This window comes from Phaenicophaeus curvirostris, chromosome 1 (genome assembly GCF_032191515.1).
Source record: "Phaenicophaeus curvirostris isolate KB17595 chromosome 1, BPBGC_Pcur_1.0, whole genome shotgun sequence".
Classification (NCBI taxonomy): Eukaryota; Metazoa; Chordata; class Aves; order Cuculiformes; family Cuculidae; genus Phaenicophaeus; species Phaenicophaeus curvirostris.
The window spans coordinates 89,446,979-89,464,399 of NC_091392.1; the positions used below are offsets into that span (position 1 = coordinate 89,446,979).

Genomic DNA, 17,421 nt, shown 5'->3' on the forward strand with positions numbered 1-17,421 from the left:
CACGAGGAGCAGAAGCATAGTTCATGCAACATGGTGGATAAGGCTGGAATGGTAGAAAGGACTCCAACACCATTGTGTAGCTGCCCAAGGAGACAGAGATGCACAGGCAACACTTACAGGGAAGTTACAAACTCTACTGAAACTCTACAGTAAAGTCATTCTCATGTGAGATATTAAAATCTTTCATGTTTTAAAAAATGGTGAAGATCAAATTGCAGATTAATCCTTAATTGCTTTGAGGCCAGTAACTTTAACTGTGGGGTTTTTTAAGCTTAATTCAGGTTGTAGAGCCCTTATGGGTAGAGGGATGGATGAGCAGGTATCTTTCAACACTTCCAGGTCTGTTATGGTCTCCTTTTGAAGTAAATTATTTGGATGCCTGCTCCGTGACAGGATCCTATTCCTAGATGAGTCACTGTCCTCCATCAGACTGCTAGGTCAAGTTTCCAGAAGACATCTTCTCCAGGACTGCGCTCAAGCTCTGATACCCCACCTCTGTGACACACTGAGGAGCCAGGGTAACAAATAATAAAGCTTTTTTATTGTGCCTTGTAACATAAAAGGAGTAAAACCAAGATTCCATGAGTAAGGGGTATAAAAAAAAACTGAATAAGAGGAATGTGATGTAACAAAGTCGTATTTTAAAACAAGGAGCCACAAGAATATTTTCTAATGCCTCTTCCTGCAATTCATCTCTCCCACAGCTCCATCTCACACTGACATTTGTGTAGACAACTATTTGATCAGTGCTGGGACAGATGGAAAGAGTGGAAGACGCATTATCACAGGCACACTAGTGTGGGAGTGAGATCATAGACCATACAGGTGAAAGAGTACAGAATCAGAAATCCCCTCTAGAGCAGGACAAGGATTAAACACTTTAGAGAGAGAAAGAAGAGAATGTCATAGACTGGGACTCCTGAGGCAGGGATTTTCCAGGCCAACCTGAGGTGGAGGCCCTCCTCTGCACTGCAGGTGGCCTAAAAGAGTACACATACAGTCCCTTGTGCCACTGAACACAGCAGCACTTCCAGTCAGTTGTCTTAAGGGACACAGAGGTTGGAACAGTGTGTTAGACTGAGGCAGCATCTCTCGTCAAGGAGCTGCATGATTGGACAACCACAGCACCAAGATTTTCTAGTAAAATAATTGATTGGAATATCTGTTCGGTATGGAATGAGAGTCTCAAACAGCTGCTGAACCTCCAAATAGTTGGATTAATTTAAATGTATATGTCCTGATTCTTCTTCAATCACACCTTCAATAATTCTGTCCTTCCACATGGAAAACCAACAGTGAGTAACTGAAAACAAAGCTATCCATACTGGTCTCGTGAGTTGTTCAGGTTCTTCCATACCCCAAGGATGCACCAAGCCAATTAACTGAAAGGGACGTTTGAAAAAGATCCTCCTTCCCTGCCAGGAAGTAAGAACTTTTTCAAATATCTCCTTCAGTTTCCTCCAAGAAGAAAGGCATTTTACTACAAAAAGGTCCAGGTGACCCTGTTGCCAGTCCACCCCACACAGCTCCCCTGGACAGGGATACAGCCTGCAACCTTTATCCTCTCTGGCCTTGAAGCGCCTGCCTGAAGACAAGCTCTTTGAGCTGATCCAGTTTATTGTCTCTTAAGGCATCCCGTATGGCACTGAAGAAACTGAAGTAGTGCTGGAAGTTGTGCATCATGAGCAGGACGCCGGCCAACAGCTCATTGGTCACGAGGAGGTGATGGACGTAGGCACGAGTATGCCTCTGACAGCAGTAGCAGGTGCATCCTTCCAGCACAGGGCCAAAATCTTCTTGGAATCTAAGGAGAAAGCAACGTTGAATAGCATCAAAGGTAAGAAGAACCATTCAAGCTATAGAGTATCAAGTTACTACGTGGCCTTTTGAAGAGACCTGAGCCTCGAAGTCCTGGGGGTCTGAATCCAGCTGTGCTGACACCTAACACCAGCACCACTTCCACAAAAGACTAAGTATCATGCCAGAACTCACTAGCAAGCCAAAAGGCCACACATCTAAGTCAGAGGATAACTTTGGCCACATCACAGCCAGCAGCAGAGAGAGGCCTTACCCAGGCCTTCCCTGACAGAAAAGCTGCAGCACAAGACATGCCTTGCCAGCTATCACAGTCTATGAAGCAGGAAGCTATCAGAAGAGAGGATTTACTGATTCCGCTGTTCACAAAACAGTATTCCTCTCTGTACTGAGATGCACTGTTTTCAGAAAGAGGAGAGAGGATTGAGCAAAGCAACACAGCTGGTTACTCGAACAGCCTAGTGGTAGCTGTGGAAAAGAAAAGGAAGGGCAGGTGTTAACAATGGCCAAAGTTTTTGTGAAGTATCCGGAAATCGCAGAATTGCTCTGCAGCTGCCCAAACTAAGTCAGAAAGTGAAAGGTGCTCATAGTTTAAATAAAATCTAGCAGCTTAAGATGACCTAAGTTAGATGCAGAAGACCACAATGATCCCCAGACAACCTCTGTGAACCTGCTTCCTCTCAGCTCAAACATAGTTATGACCACAGTATTTCTGCTGAATAAATTATTAGAAAATCCCTGGCTTCAGATCAAATTATGGCACTTTCAGCCATACACTGTCATCTGATAAGAAGCTAGAATGCTTGTTCAACAACACCTATTCAATGTTCAGAAGTACTGTCTTCAACACCTTCATGTTTTATGAAGTCTCCCACCCAGCTACTGACTACATGCAATCAAAGATAGAGGACAAAACATCATATTTAGTGATACAGCTGCAGATTCTCTCCTCACATACCTTTTGTCCTTTAGAAATATCTCAAATGGTGTCATTTCTGGGTCAGCCTTGGCGATTTCATCCTGGTTTTCTTCAGTACCATTCTTGTCCAGGTCCTGGGCCTTATTTTGCTTTAAGTCTGTTTTAAATAAAATTACAATGGCGTTTTATGAACGGACAGCAAGGGCAGAGGAAGGGTAGCAACCTTACAGTAGGTACTTCTGCTACTCTCTCGTCAGATAAAAATTGCCACAAGTTTCCACCTCTTTCCTACAGTACGCAACCATTTTTCTTTGTCACGGGTTAGTTAACAAAACACAATTTTAGATAATTAAAAGAGGAAGAGACAAGTTAAAAATTACCTACTAAACCTAATGAAGAGCTAGAGCTGAAACAGCAGCATAACTTTTTGCTGCTCTGAGCTAAATTCTTAATAACAAGTAAAAAACAGACTGAACTGCATCCTGAATAGAACGCAATCACCTGAACAAGTTGATTTTATTGAGATTTTGTTGTAGTAGATGGGCAACTCATTTGCATTCGATCATTCTAGTTTCCATGTTGTCATCAGGCTCAGAGAGTGGAATCAAAGAAGGCTGGCAGCACTAGTTTAGATGATGTAGATTCCACATCTGTCTTAGTACTCTGTCTTAAAAATAAAATATCACCCCATAAGTTTCTAGGTTTGCACTTTAGGCTTGTTCTTGAGCAGGAGATGTATCTGGAAACCAGTATTAGTTTGTACAATCCATGTCTACTAAGTGTTGAACAGACACAGAAAGAGATGGTCCCTATCTAGAATCTTATGATATAAGAGTAAGGTGAGACAAGGTAAAGAACAAAGAGAAGGGTCAAAAAAACATGCAGCAAGCGTAAGGAAACAAGATGTTCTGTTCTATTCTGTTGGTTTTGAATTATCAAGCATGAAAAGCCACTAGGTTCTACCCAGGAGGAAAAACATAAAATGTTCTTCTGTACTGAAAAGATTTAATAAGCCAAAAGAAAATGGCTGCTTGAAACACATTTGATAGATGCTTTAATGGGTGATACATATGCTCCCATCTCAGAGTGTAATGAGGTAATGAGTTATGAACATCTTTTTGTTTTGACATGAACTGATAAATGCAAGGAGTGAGAGGAAAGCTGCACAAAGAAATGGTATCTCTAACTTTTGTCACCTAGAAAGAAGGGACTTCAAAAATATATTATTAAAACAGACATATATTCAGTTAATTCTAGAGATCAAGTATCATAGATCTCCACTTAATAGGTCCAGCCTTCACTGCTAACAGTAATGGAAAATTTGCTAATGGTGTTGAACAAAACCCCCGCTATTCAGTAAGTGTTTAAGAAGAACTTGAGAGTACTTTGGGTGATCAGACATTCAGATCCCAGGCTGAGGCCTCAAGTTCACCTCAGCAAGTTTCACACCAAAACACTCCACTTTCAAAAGACATTTGACAGTGGAATCCAAATTTTTCCAGTGGTTATTGCACTTATTTCAGGAAAAGAAACTGAAATATAGATACTTCTGAAGGATGAATTATGCTTGCCACAATACTGGCTGATACAGTAAAAATTATAATGACCATCAGGAAGCCTACCTGCTGCTTCAGAATCTAGATTGCAGTTAAAACTGAAAACCAAGGCACAGCCTCGCTCTGTCACTTGGAAGGGGAAGAAGCTCTCAAAAATGTCCACTCCCCTTTCAATGCACTCAAGTACATCATCTGGTTTGCCTACACCATGGATGATTCTGTAAAAGACATGAGAAAACAAATATTCTGAGTAGAAGCAAGCAGGTACCTGAAGGAAAAAGACAAGCGCAGCACGTGTAGCTTATCCCTGCAATTGTTAACCAGAAAGCAAGCTCAGAATCCTCTGTGCTTCCATTTCCCCCCCTCCAACCTATCCTGCACGTCAGGCTTTTCTTTATCTGTCATTTGGAAGACAACAATAATCCCTCATTTACTGCAGAAAAAACTCACTCTGTCCATTACATTTGAAGTTATTTGGTTTCTTTCACACACACATTAATATATACAGACTCAAAACCTACCCAATATCTATGCTGTAGAACAGATATTTTCCTTAGTCACGACTGTACCCCAGGGAACTATCAGTTTCCATACACACGGACCTCTTTGCCTGATAAGTGTTTAGAAGAGTCTAAAAAGACTTAACCAAGAGCAGCAGAGACAGCAGTAGATGGCTGTTCAGAGACAAAAGCCCTTCAGGTAACAGACACATCACACAGCACTTGAGAACTGCCTGGAGGAGAATGCACTAATAAGAAATGTTATTGGAAAGAGTAATGTCATTGGAAAGAAAAAATTTCCTAGATGTACTCTTCCCTCCTCTTTATACTCTACCTGCTCACATGATCTACCAAAAACCTGGGCTGGAACATCTCCTGGGACATGGCATTAAGAGCCAGGAAAAGCCCAGCTGGAGCACCATCAAACGGTAATAGACATCCTGCTGCTAGCCATATTTAGCTGGCAGCAACCCTGAGGGTGGGTGAAGCTGAGGAGAGAACAGAGCAGTGACTGCTCTCCTGCAGGTGCACGGCTGGGCTGACAGCAGTAGAAGTTAATGTAGGGCAATGATCTAAACAGATAATTAGGAAAATACACAGGGGCTGATAAATGAAGTCACAAGGTGCCATTTTTAGTCACTCTTCTAAGTATTCCAATTAAACTGATGAGCACAGAATAAAGACGGGAGAGGTTTACAGCATGAGTGTCATGTTTCAGGATCTCATGGCAGGGAGAAAATGATATAACACTAACTCTGCATTTATGATTAAAAGCCTTGCTAAGACTTATCTTTTTACAGGTAAGGACAAACTGTTGTTCTTGCAAGGGTTCTGATGCTACTGAAAATAAATTTTACCAAGAGACTTCAGCATCTTTAGGTACATGAAAGGGCTCTAAAGTGCATGTTCATAAGATCATTTCACCATCACACAAAAACCAGATGCTTCTTGGGAGAAGATAATTCTTTTTGTCTTCTAAAGAATTTCACATTGGTGTAGAACACAGCTGCAAAACAACCAGCCACAGTGGCAAGGGTGATTCAGGAAAGCAGGATTGTCTGAAATTCACTTGAGGTACTTACAACACCCCGTTGTGGCCAACCAGCTTCCTTCGTACAAAGAGGTCAGAAACATTTGTCTTGATCAGACAAGCAAATTGTTTGATAGACGAGGCAGACGCACTGGTAGCCACTAAGGTTAGCTGAGCAGATTGGGCTGTAATGCTCGCACAGAATCTTTTAAGTAGCTCAACCAGACAGGATAGCAACAACACAGCAAGCCATCTAATTGTCAGGAAAATTCAAACCACAGGCACTGCTAAGCATGAGCGAGCTGCAACACTAGATGCACGCTTTCGCATCAAATTTCATGTTGAACACCATTAGGTCAGAGCAACGTTCAGCTAGCAGAGGGCAGCACAGGTACAGAAAGACAACAGGGCCTGAGGAAACGATGAAGAAACCACCCATACTACTTCTCTTGCAGCTGCTCTTGTAAGAGCAATCCATGCAAAAGGCAGCAAGCTCGACCCAATGCTAAGAAAACCCTCCACTTCTCACCCAGAGGCAAACATTACCACATATTTTCTGTTAGTCTTTAGTTCCTGTTAGTCATTTACAAGGCTCAAGAATGCTGCTGCTCCTGTCCAGTCTATGGCACAACTAACAGATCAGAACTAACACTATAATGCCAGTCCAAGCACAGAGTACAATGGTTTTGGGCCAGGTAGTTCACAGGCTCAATGCCTCAGGTACTAGGACAGAGCTAGCTGCCACAAGATCATAAAAGCACTGGCTGGTTCTGTCAACAACCCCCTCTGCTCTCCTCCAGTTCAGACCAGAAAGAACTGGAAACACAACAGTTTTTCTGACAAGAAATCCCTGTGAAATAGATTGGTAATAGCATTCTTGTTTGAGGGGAACTTCAAATAAACCATGGCCTCAGAGGCCAAATGCAAGCAGCCCAGACTCATCCCACCTGTAGTTCTTGCTAAATAAAGACAGCTTGCACTAAAACCTTGACTATTCTTCAGATGTGGGGAATACTCAAACCCACAGCATGAGCCCAACTTAGTGCCAGTTGTAGCTAAAAACTGAAAAAAGGGTTGATGAGTGCATCTTGACATTGGTAGAATTTAGGCAGCCTGGCATACACACAGAGCTGTGCAATGCAGTGATTATTTCCTACCCTGACGCTGCACAGCAGCCTGTAGATGCTCCTCATAACAGGACAGACAGACTTCTTGGGATACTGCCCATACAACTTACCTTGGTTTATCCTCTGGCAGCTCTGCTATGACAGAAGCTATCAGTTTTAACTTGGTCTCCTTGGGCATGGCAGATCCCTGGAAGCCATCTAGCAGAAAGCCACCCACAGGTCGCTTGGCAGTCTCCCTGGCTGATCTGAGTCTCTCTTCCAAGACATCTCCTCCTTCAATTGCTCCGAACATTACACTTCCTTTTAGTTCCTGGCCCAGGGGAAAGCTACAAGCGTTAGAGCATGCTGTGACAAAGACATACGAGACATCTCACAGTCCAGACTCGAGATGCCTGCTACTTAAGCACCACATTCCCAGGAACTTGCCAGAGCCGCAATGTTTCATTCCATGTAAGACTATTCCCCACACAAGAGACAAGATTCTGCTCCTTATCTTGACACTAACTCACAGAGAATTTTTTCACGGCATTCCTCCCACCTCCCTGTAGAAGGCAATAACCACAGATCACCTCTGTACAAGGTTTTTTACAGATAGCCCCTCAGCACTGCACATGTCAGTGCAGAATACAAAGGAGGTGCCATTATCCGGGCTGTCAGCCACCAGATCTCACAACGAACTGCCTTTCAGAGAATACCGATATCAGCTCCTGTCATTGTATTACACACTCAGCCAGTATGTCCCCTTTCAACAAGAGGGAGGTAAGTTTCAAAGCTGCTGGGAGAAATAACAAATGGCACTGGCAAATTCTAGCAAGGCCTCCCTCACTTGGAACTGAGGGGACTTCAGAGCAAAAAGACGGGTTTTCTCAATCTGAATGAGAAGATCCTAATTTGCCCACATATATGCATGACAATTTCCTACTAAATCACATCCTGGGACTGGTCCCAGATGAAGCACAGACAAAAAGCAGCTGCAGTGCTATTTCCTCCGTATACTTGGGAACCTACCGGTGATTTTTCTAGCAGCTGAAGGCATTCATCCAGGAAGGAAAGCGACCTATCCACTGATTTCTTGACCCTTTTTCTACCAACTTCCCCAGAAATGGTGTCTCCATCAGAGATACACTGGAACCAGTCTGGCTGGATGGCCCGCTGTATATCCATGAACTTGGAAGCTGTCACTTCCATGCGCCCCGAGCTTCCCCACAGGGACACTGTCTGTCAAGAAAGAGTAGGGATGAATATCAGTTGCAAAGGTTAACAGATCTTACGGGTCAAAGGAGAGAAAGATGTGGTCTAGTGAAACACCAGATGCTGGAATGATACTTTATTGATAAGTTCTCCAGGAGCATGGATCAGATAATCAGCTGTACTTGGTACAACAAGTGAAAGCAGATAAATGACTGAACTGGGATTTCCAAGATACCCTTTAGTGAAATCAGCACACTGAAAGCGACCTCTCCATAGGTTTGGAAGTCTCTGAGACACAGCTGCTGGCCTATCAGCACACAAATTATTGTCAAAATTGGAAAAAAAAATAAAAAGAAAAAAGATTTAGTTCCCATCAAACTTTTAAGTTGTCACCTCACAAATAGTAGCAAAGGCTGCAATAGGAAATACAGCTCACTAGTTTTCTTAACACACTGCAAACCTAAAAACTATGAGTCTATTATTCTATTTCCTCTTCCAAGCAGTGAATTCATACCCCCCATGTGAATATACATATATATATATATATAAACCATACAGACACCCTGGGAAGAATACAAAAGGTTGTTAGGCAATTTAATTTTAGAATCCAATGTTACTTTAGGTCCCAAATCCAGTCACTTAAGGGATTGAAACATCAGGCACCAAAGAAATAAACAGCTTTCAAATCAAACCAATGTAAGAAATGGCAGGTACTCATCAGGATTTCACACATGGTCTTCTCAGTCTCTTCACACATTTTCCATTCCATGTGTGCACATGGGTCCCCATTCGCCATTGTTGCTCCATGCCACCCTCAAAGGATTTTAAAGCAAGACAAAAGCAACTGTACAGAGAGGCTATGTTACCTGAAAACCTCTGGGGTAGCAGATGTCACCATTCAATTAACTAAATATAGATTACTGCAGCTACTGCAACTACGCACGTGCTCACATTTCATCCTATTCTGTAGAATCTGTAATTAACCTGCGAGCAGTTGCTTTTGTTGTATTAGTGTTAGACTTGCGACATTGTTGCTTCAAAATTTTAAAGGGGTATTTAAGCAGGTTAAATATTGGGCTTGAAGCCTTTAGAATTTACTGCTTTTCATCTGCAACTCCTTCAGTGCTTTTTCAAAATCAGTTTTCAGCTATCAGAACTAGTGTATAGCTTGAAAGGTTAGAGGCTCTTTAGGAGGCCTGAGGGCTTAAACACATTCTCCTAGCCTATGCCAGAGAGATAGATTAAGCAGTGCAGTTCTCACGCATACTAATTCACAAACTGAATTTGATTAGCTGATGCAAAAAAATAAGAGCAGAACAATTTTTTGCCTAGTCTCCATAAAAACCTCAAGGACTGTGCAAACACACCGCATATCTGTTGTCTGTCTGTCCATCTCTCCTGATTATTTTTGGCCTTATCAGTCAATTTCACTAAATTTAAGTAAAAAAGACAGAAGTCTTGAACATAATAACATTTCTTTAAATTTCCTGTTAAAAAACAAAACAAACAAGCAACTCCAAAGCAGAGGGATCCCAAATTAGTACCTACAAACTACCTCAAATGCAGCAGTTATATGTTGTTGTGCAGCATTATGTTGGCCAGTTAGTACCTGCTGCCCCTTCTGTGAGAGCTGGTGAAGGCAGGCGAAGGAGTCAGAACTGTTTGAGCCAAAGGGCTCAGAGTGTAACCAAGTCTGGTTACCTTCATTCTGCTTTCCAGAGGAAAAAAAGATGCTTTTAATAAATAAAATAGCCATGCAGCTTAGAGAACTGAGCATTAGCCCATGATTATTTAAATACAGCCACTGACAGGTTTTCTGGCACTAAATCCAGACCTTTCTGCCCCACTGCTTTCAAAAACCTTTCATAAGTACAGCACAGATTCAGCATGCACTCAGATCATTGCTATCACCTCATGGCTGGACGACAGCAAGACAACCTTAAGGTAATTCCTTCCCTGCAGAGAGACAAGACTCAGGATGGTTCCCAGCAGCAAAGAATAGACACTGATAGCTGGATGGCAGTAGTTATCCTCTGTCATTCAGTGACCTTTCACTAAACATGACTCTACCGAAAGAGGCCTTGGGACCAACCATATCTGAGCTGGTGCCAGGAGTGGCCCCTCCAAGCCAAAGCTGTAGCAGGGAGCATGTGGATTGCACAAGGAATGCGTGTGCCTGTGGGACAGAATGGGCAAATACCCACCACGCTACACCCTCCTGGATTGCTGAGCCATCTTCCTGCAAAAATACTAAGTCCTTCTCCTTCATGGGCTTGTAGCAGACAGTAAATACACACACAGGGGGATTCAGGCGTATTGCTCACCAGCAGCATCACTGTAAGCTTGTACAGCATGTAAACTAAAACACGTTAATTTCTTTCACTACCATATATTAAACGCGGGAGTCTAGAACTCTGTCTGAACTGCCAATTAACTGTTCAAGAACTGTTTGGGGAACACATTGCCAAGTAAGAAAATGTCCAGCTTTATTTAGCTGGAGGTACGAGCATGTAAATGACATTTCTCTTTGTGCTAAGACTTATTTTTCTATAAAGCATAACAAAATCTTGGCTGTCTAAGCACACCCACACGGATGAGGGGAGGTCTGTTTGTTTTGGGAACTACGAGTGGACCCTTTCAAGTTTATAGTTACTGTACCTTGTTAGTGTTGTAGCCAGATGGGCAGGTAGCAGCTGGGTCATGAAGGGAGCAGTACAGCACCGTGTCTGGCATACCTGGAAACAAGGTGACAGACACAGTGTAGAGTTTCATCAATTAAAACAAAGCTAATGCAAAGATGTGGTTTGTAAATTTGGAAAAGGCAACAGGGTATTCTCCCACACACAAGTACATCCATTCTGTTGAAGAAAATATTGTTCATTTGATCTCCCAGCAGATTTTTTTCCCCAGCTTTACGAGCTGCAGGGAGGCAAGTGCAGTATCAGGACAAACTTCTGGTACTAAAATTTGCCAGACCAAACAGCTGACTCACTTGACTGCTCAACTGATACACTGGAGACATCTGATATTTGACACAATCAAAACTGAGCAAGACCCTCAAGCCTAGAACTTTTAAGGAAGGACAACGTATAGTGAGAGAACAGATAAATTTCTCATTTGTGTAGCTTATCATCCCTGCCACATGGGAGATTTCAAACGTCAGAAAACTACACGGTACATCTCAGTGACATAGTTTTCTCTTCACAGACAGAAATTGGTGCAGCCTCTAAGAAGTTTCAGCTAAAGAGATTTCCATTTTTTCTGGAAGGAATAAGTTGACTCAAAGCAGTCAAAGTTTATTGAAAGTTGGGTATAAACTTCCTTTGGAAACTGAAGCCATAGCTTTGCTTATGTAATGAAATGCATGTCCAAAATTTTTATGTGCTTCTTTTAAATAAAATAAAAAATAAATACCTTGGACTCTGTATACAGGATTATGTTTAAACATTTTTAGAATTATAATAATTTGTATTATTTTATATATCCCTAATGTACGTGCAACTGACACATACAAAACATTCATAAAAATACCTCAGCTTTGATATAAGCATTAGCAACTGAAAAGTATTTTCTTGCAACATCCGCTAGATTCCACATACAAAGAACTGGCTGTAAATTACAGAAACTAATGCCATGCCATTACTCCAGAAGAATTTACCCTATAACCAGTGTAGCCTTCATACAAAGCACCTCAGAGAAGCTTGTTGATTTGGCTGATCGCCCTCCAGTTCTTCAAGCTACCTCCTCAGGTGTAAATACAGGCTATGATACAGATATTCACACAAGATGCTAACCCTGCATTTGCTGTACATTCAGACTGCATCACCACATGAGCCAGACAACAGTGATCCTGTCTGCACAGTGCGTGCTGTCAGGCTTTTACTGATCTGTTATGACAACCAGAGGAAAAATCCAGGACGTTCACAAATGCCAGAACTGCTGCTTTACGCCTTATCACCAAGCTGTTAAAGATTTCATTCAGGAACTGCTAAAAGAATAGTGTGCAGGGATTGATGAAGATCACAAAAGCTTGATACAGTAGCTGAGAGCTATGGAAATGCTGACTGCTTTGCATTTGACTATCCATAAGTAAAAATGAGTTTATTCCTAAAACTGACTCTTTAACTTAAATAGGACAATACAGGGAGCAAGTACAGTCCAACTGCTAAACCGACAGGCACAAAGAATAGGGGGAAAATGAGCTTCTCCATCTGCTTTGTTAGTTCCTTAAAGCTCCCGCAGATCCAACATGAGTCCTTACCCTAACACCTTCTCAGAACAGTAATAGCTTGGAGGCAGAAGCGTGCACCAGCTGAGACTGATCTGATGTAGTGTGCTTCGCCTGTTTATTCTTCACACTGGATGAAGATTTCCTGTTGGTAATCTTTAGATGAAACCAACTATATTACAAGAATCGAAAAAGCCAGTTTGAGTGGATAGATACTCTCGGGAAATATATTTGAGCAGCTGTATGGGAAAGGCCATTTTCATGAGAACTTCTAAATCTCCTCATCACAAGAAGTCAGAAATTGCATCTGGTAAGACTCGTTTTCAGCAGGGTCTGGGGTCTACAGTAAAACCTCTTAGTTCTAGTCTCATCTTTTGAGCTAAGACATTCCACTCAATGCTAAGCTCCCAAGGAGAAGGCTGGGCGCAGAAAAAGAGAAATAAAGCAAAACTACACATTTTTGTAGCCTGTTGGAAGAATTTCCGGCAATAATACTTACAACACTATTTCAAGTCTTTCTTAGTGCCACTTTGAATGAAAAGAATGCCTAAATGTGAAAAGCCTACACCCACATCATTCTACCTACCAAACTGCCTAAAAATTCACCAGTGGGATCCACTTTTCTTACATTCTCCAGACATACAAGCAAACACACATACTTTACCTACAAATTTTGCAGCTCCTTCTTTATATTCTTCCAGGACGTCATGAATTTCTGCCCTGCATTCAGATACAGAAACGCATTAACTAAGCAAACAACTGTCAAGAAAGATCAGTGGTTTCATAACTAAGGCTTCTGTTCCCATACTTACGAGTTGTCTGGTTTAGGCATTCATAGCTGCCATCCAGGCATCAGACAGCAAAGCAGGGGCAGATGGAACTGAACACCAGAGACACAGACCTCAAGAATCACAGCTTATAAACTGGGGCACTAACAATACTATGGCAAAAAGGCAGCACTTTAACCCACACTTATCAGTGACCACTGACTTGCTGGAGAGCATCAAGTCACACTGTGACCTCCTGGCTGGTATTTGCAACATGCATTGCTCAGCAAGCTTCTAAGAAGCTTTATAATGTTATTTCCTTTCAGTTGACACTTGCCTATTTGTTTGTTTGTTTGTTTTGAGAGCTGGCTGCTTCTAAAGTTGGCAATTAAATCATGGAATGGTTCGGATTGGAAGGGACCATGAAGGTCATCTTGTCCAACCCCCCAAGCAGTAAGCAGGGACACCTTGCACTGGATCAGGTTGCTCAGAGACCCATCCTACCTGGCCTTGAGTGTTTTCAAGGATGGGGCATCTACCACTTCTCTGGGCAACCCAGTGTTTCATCACCCTCAGCATATTTTTTTCCTAATATCTAGTCTAAACTTCTAATCTAAATCTGATCTAATCTAAACATCTCCTCTTAATTTAAAACCACTACCCCTTGTCCTATTGCTACAGGCCCTGCTAAAAAGCTTTTCCTCATCTTTCATATAAGCCCCCTTTAAGTACTGAAAGGCCACAATAATATCTCCTTGGAGTCTTCTCCAAGCTGAACTAGGAAGTACGCTGTATTCAGAATACCGAGCAGCATTCTCCTAGGAAGATGACTGTGAAGTCACCAAGAGGGGTTTGGCCAAAACACTCTCAAAAACTATGGAGACTTCTAAGTCCCTTGCCTCCACTTGATACAAAAAGTATTTACTATTATAAAAAAATTGGAATATTCTGATTTAAGGTAAAGTAGAATTAAATTAAAATTAGTCCATGGAAAGTAATAGAATATGTTTATGAATTCTGGGAGAATTTATCCATACACATGTTAGTGGGAAATCTGTTCTGTTCCGCAGCCCTTGTCTTGCTGCACACAACTTATGGAGATCACTCCTTTGTGTTGTCAAGGCCTGATAAAGGGTGCTTGCTTTTTAAAGCTCCAAAAACAAGTCTTACGGTTTTATTTACCAACTTTTTTGAAATCTCACCTGCTTCTCACTAAAGCCACTGCACCTCCCTTCTATGGGGAAGCAGTGAAGTTGGACTTGATGATCCTTCCAGTATATGAAGGGGCTACAAGAAAGCTGGGGAGGGATTTTTTACAAGGGGATGTAGTGATAGATCAAGGGGAAATAGCTTTAAATTGGAAAGGGGAAGATTTAGATGAGACTTTGGAAAGAAATTCTTCACGACGAGGGTGGTGAGCCACTGGAACAGGTTGCTCAGGGAAGCTGTGGCTGCCCCATCCCTGGAGGTGTTCAAGGCCAGGCTGGATGGGGCCTCGAGCAGCCTGCTCTGGAAGGAGGTGTCCTTGCCCATCACAGAGGGGTTGGAACTGGATGGTCTTTAAGGTTCCTTCCAACTCAAACCATTCTGTGATTCTACTGATACTGAAAATGCCGGCAAATAAACTTTCCAAGACTCGTTTTGGAGTTTTAGAAAACAAATACCCTTTATCAGTCCTGGGCAACGCAAGGGAGTGATCTCCATCAATCATGTGCAGCAAGACAAGAGCTGGACAGAACAGATTTCTCACTCAGAAGCATATGTATAAACTTCCCAGAAAAGTTATGCATATTCTGTTACTTTTCTAGGACTAATTTTAATGTAATTATGAACTTCACAACAGTCAAATCTCTTGCTAATCTGGACCTGGCTCCAGCTCTGTCTGACCTAGTCCTTAAGACAGACAAACACTGCAAACAGAGGTGATTAGAGAAGACACATCTGTTCAGCACAGATCACACTGAACACAAGACGTTATCATCTTCAAAGAATGAAGTGACTGGAAAAAAACTATATAAAAGAAAACATGGACTAAGAGAAGAAGCTACGCTATCTGAAGGACACTGTGTCTAACTGTCAAAGAACACAATTACTTGGGTGAAACTCTACTTTAGCTTAAGTGAAAAACATTCCATTTTTTGTAATAGTAACTACTTCTTGTATCACTATGATTGTATGCTTCTATGATCTCAAAGGTCTTTTCCAGCCTAGCAACCCAACGGTTCTAGGACCTCAGAAGTCTTTTCCAACCTAGCGATTCTATGGTTCTATGCCCTCAAATGTCTTTTCCAGCCCAGAGATTTCATGGTTCTAGGACACCAAAAGTCTTTTCCAGCCTCACAATTCTATGATTCTAGGATCTCAAAGGTCTTTCCCAGCGTAGCAATTCTATGGTTGTAGGACCTAAAAGGTCTTTCCAACATAGTGATTCTGATTATACGCTCTCAAAGGTCTTTTTCAACCTAGTGATTCTATGGTCCTACACTCTCCAAGGTCATATCCAGTCTAGCGCTTCCATTGTCCTATGCTCTTCAAAGGTCTTTTCCAACCTAGCCATTCTGTGGTTCCAGGATGTCAAAACTCTTCTCCAACCTAGCAATTCTACGGTTCTAGGACCTCAGAGGTCTTTCCAACTTAGCGATGCTGATTCTACGCTCTCCAAGGTCTTTTCCAACCTAGCAATTCCATGGTCCTACGATCTCCAAGTTCTTTTCCAGCCTCACGATTCTATGATCTTAAAAGTCTTTTCCAGCCTAGTAATTCTGATCCTACAATCTTAAAAGGTCTTTTCCAGACTAGCGACTCCATGGTCCTACACTCTGCCAGGTCTTTCGCAATCTAGCAATTCCGTGGTCTTACACTCCCCAGGGTCGTTCCCAGCCTAGTGCTTACATGGTCCTATGCTCTCAAAGGTCTTTTCCAACTTAGTGATTCTATGGTTCTACGCTCTCAAAGGTCTTTTCCAACCTAGCCATTCTATGGCTCTAGGATGTCAAGGCTCTTTTCACAGAATCACAGAATCATTAGGTTGGAAAAGACCTCCAGGATCATCGAGTCCAACCATTCCTATCAATCACTAAGCCGTGCCCCTCAGCACCTCATCCACCCATCTTTTAAATACCTCCAGGGATGGCGACTCAACCTGCCCTGGGCAGCCTGTTCCAGTGCCCAATGACCCCTTTCATGAATTTTTTTTTTCTGATGTCCAGCCTGACCCTCCCCTGGTAGAACTTGAGGCCATTCCCGCTCGTCCCGTCTCCTGACAGCTGGGAGAAAAGGCCAGCACCCTCCTCTCCACAACCTCCTTTCAGGGAGTTGTAGAGAGCAATGAGGTCTCCCCTCAGCCTCCTCTTCTCCAGGCTAAACAACCCCAGCTCTCTCAGCTGCTCCTCATAAGGCCTGTTCTCCAGCCCCTTCACCAGCTTTGTTGCTCTTCTCTGGACTCGCTCCAGAGCCTCAACATCCTTCTTGTGGTGAGGGGCCCAGAACTGAACACAGGATTCGAGGAGCGGTCTCACCAGTGCCGAGTACAGAGGGAGAATAACCTCCCTGGACCTGCTGGTCACGCCGTTTCTGATACAAGCCAAGATGCCATTGGCCTTCTTGGCCACCTGGGCACACTGCTGGCTCATGTTCAGTCGGCTGTCAACAAACACCCCCAGGTCCCTCTCCTCCAGGCAGCTTTCCAGCCAGACTTCTCCTAGTCTGTAGCTGCACAGGGTTGTTGTGCCCCAAGTGCAGGACCCGGTATTTGGCCTTGTTAAACCCCATGTCATTGGTCTCGGCCCAGCGGTCCAGCCTGTTCAGATCCCTTTAGAGCCTCCCCACCCTCCAGCAGATCCACGCTTCCACCCAGCTTAGTGTGATCCATAAACTTACTTAGGGTGCAGCCCACCAATTCTGATCCTACACTCTCCAAGGTCTTTTCTAGCCTAACAATTCCATGGTCCCCCGCTCTCCAAGGTCTCTCCCACCCCCTCAGCCCCCCCGCGTCACTCACATGGCAGGCAGGGCGACTTGTGCGACGCCGGGGACGCCGCTCACGGCCCGCAGGGTGTCGAGGGTGAGGTGCGGCGCGGAGCCGGTCCTGGTGTAGAGCAGGCATCCCGGCAGCGGCAGCGCCGCGGCCCCGGCCCGGCCCAGCGCCGCCAGCGCGCCCAGCCGCCCGCCGCCCGCCCGGCGAACCTCCAGCCGCATCCCCGCGCCGCCGCCACTACCCGATACGTCATCAGCCCGCGCCCGCAAGATGCGTCATCACCAGGGGCCGCGGCCGCCCGTGGCGTCATCA

The 17,421-nt window shown here is 43.4% G+C and overlaps 1 protein-coding gene across 1 annotated transcript; it reads right to left on the minus strand.

The window, feature by feature from the left end:
- Nucleotides 1–519: 519 nt before the first annotated feature.
- Nucleotides 520–17,330, minus strand: QTRT2 (queuine tRNA-ribosyltransferase accessory subunit 2). Its single transcript, XM_069867521.1, has 8 exons — nt 17,134–17,330; nt 13,031–13,086; nt 10,797–10,873; nt 7,956–8,165; nt 7,058–7,257; nt 4,357–4,508; nt 2,774–2,891; nt 520–1,804 (listed from the first exon to the last, which is right to left on the minus strand). Exons 1-8 carry the CDS (start codon nt 17,328–17,330, stop codon nt 1,558–1,560), a joined length of 1,257 nt encoding a protein of 418 aa, XP_069723622.1. The 3' UTR covers nt 520–1,557.
- Between the last annotated feature and the right edge of the window lie 91 nt (nt 17,331–17,421).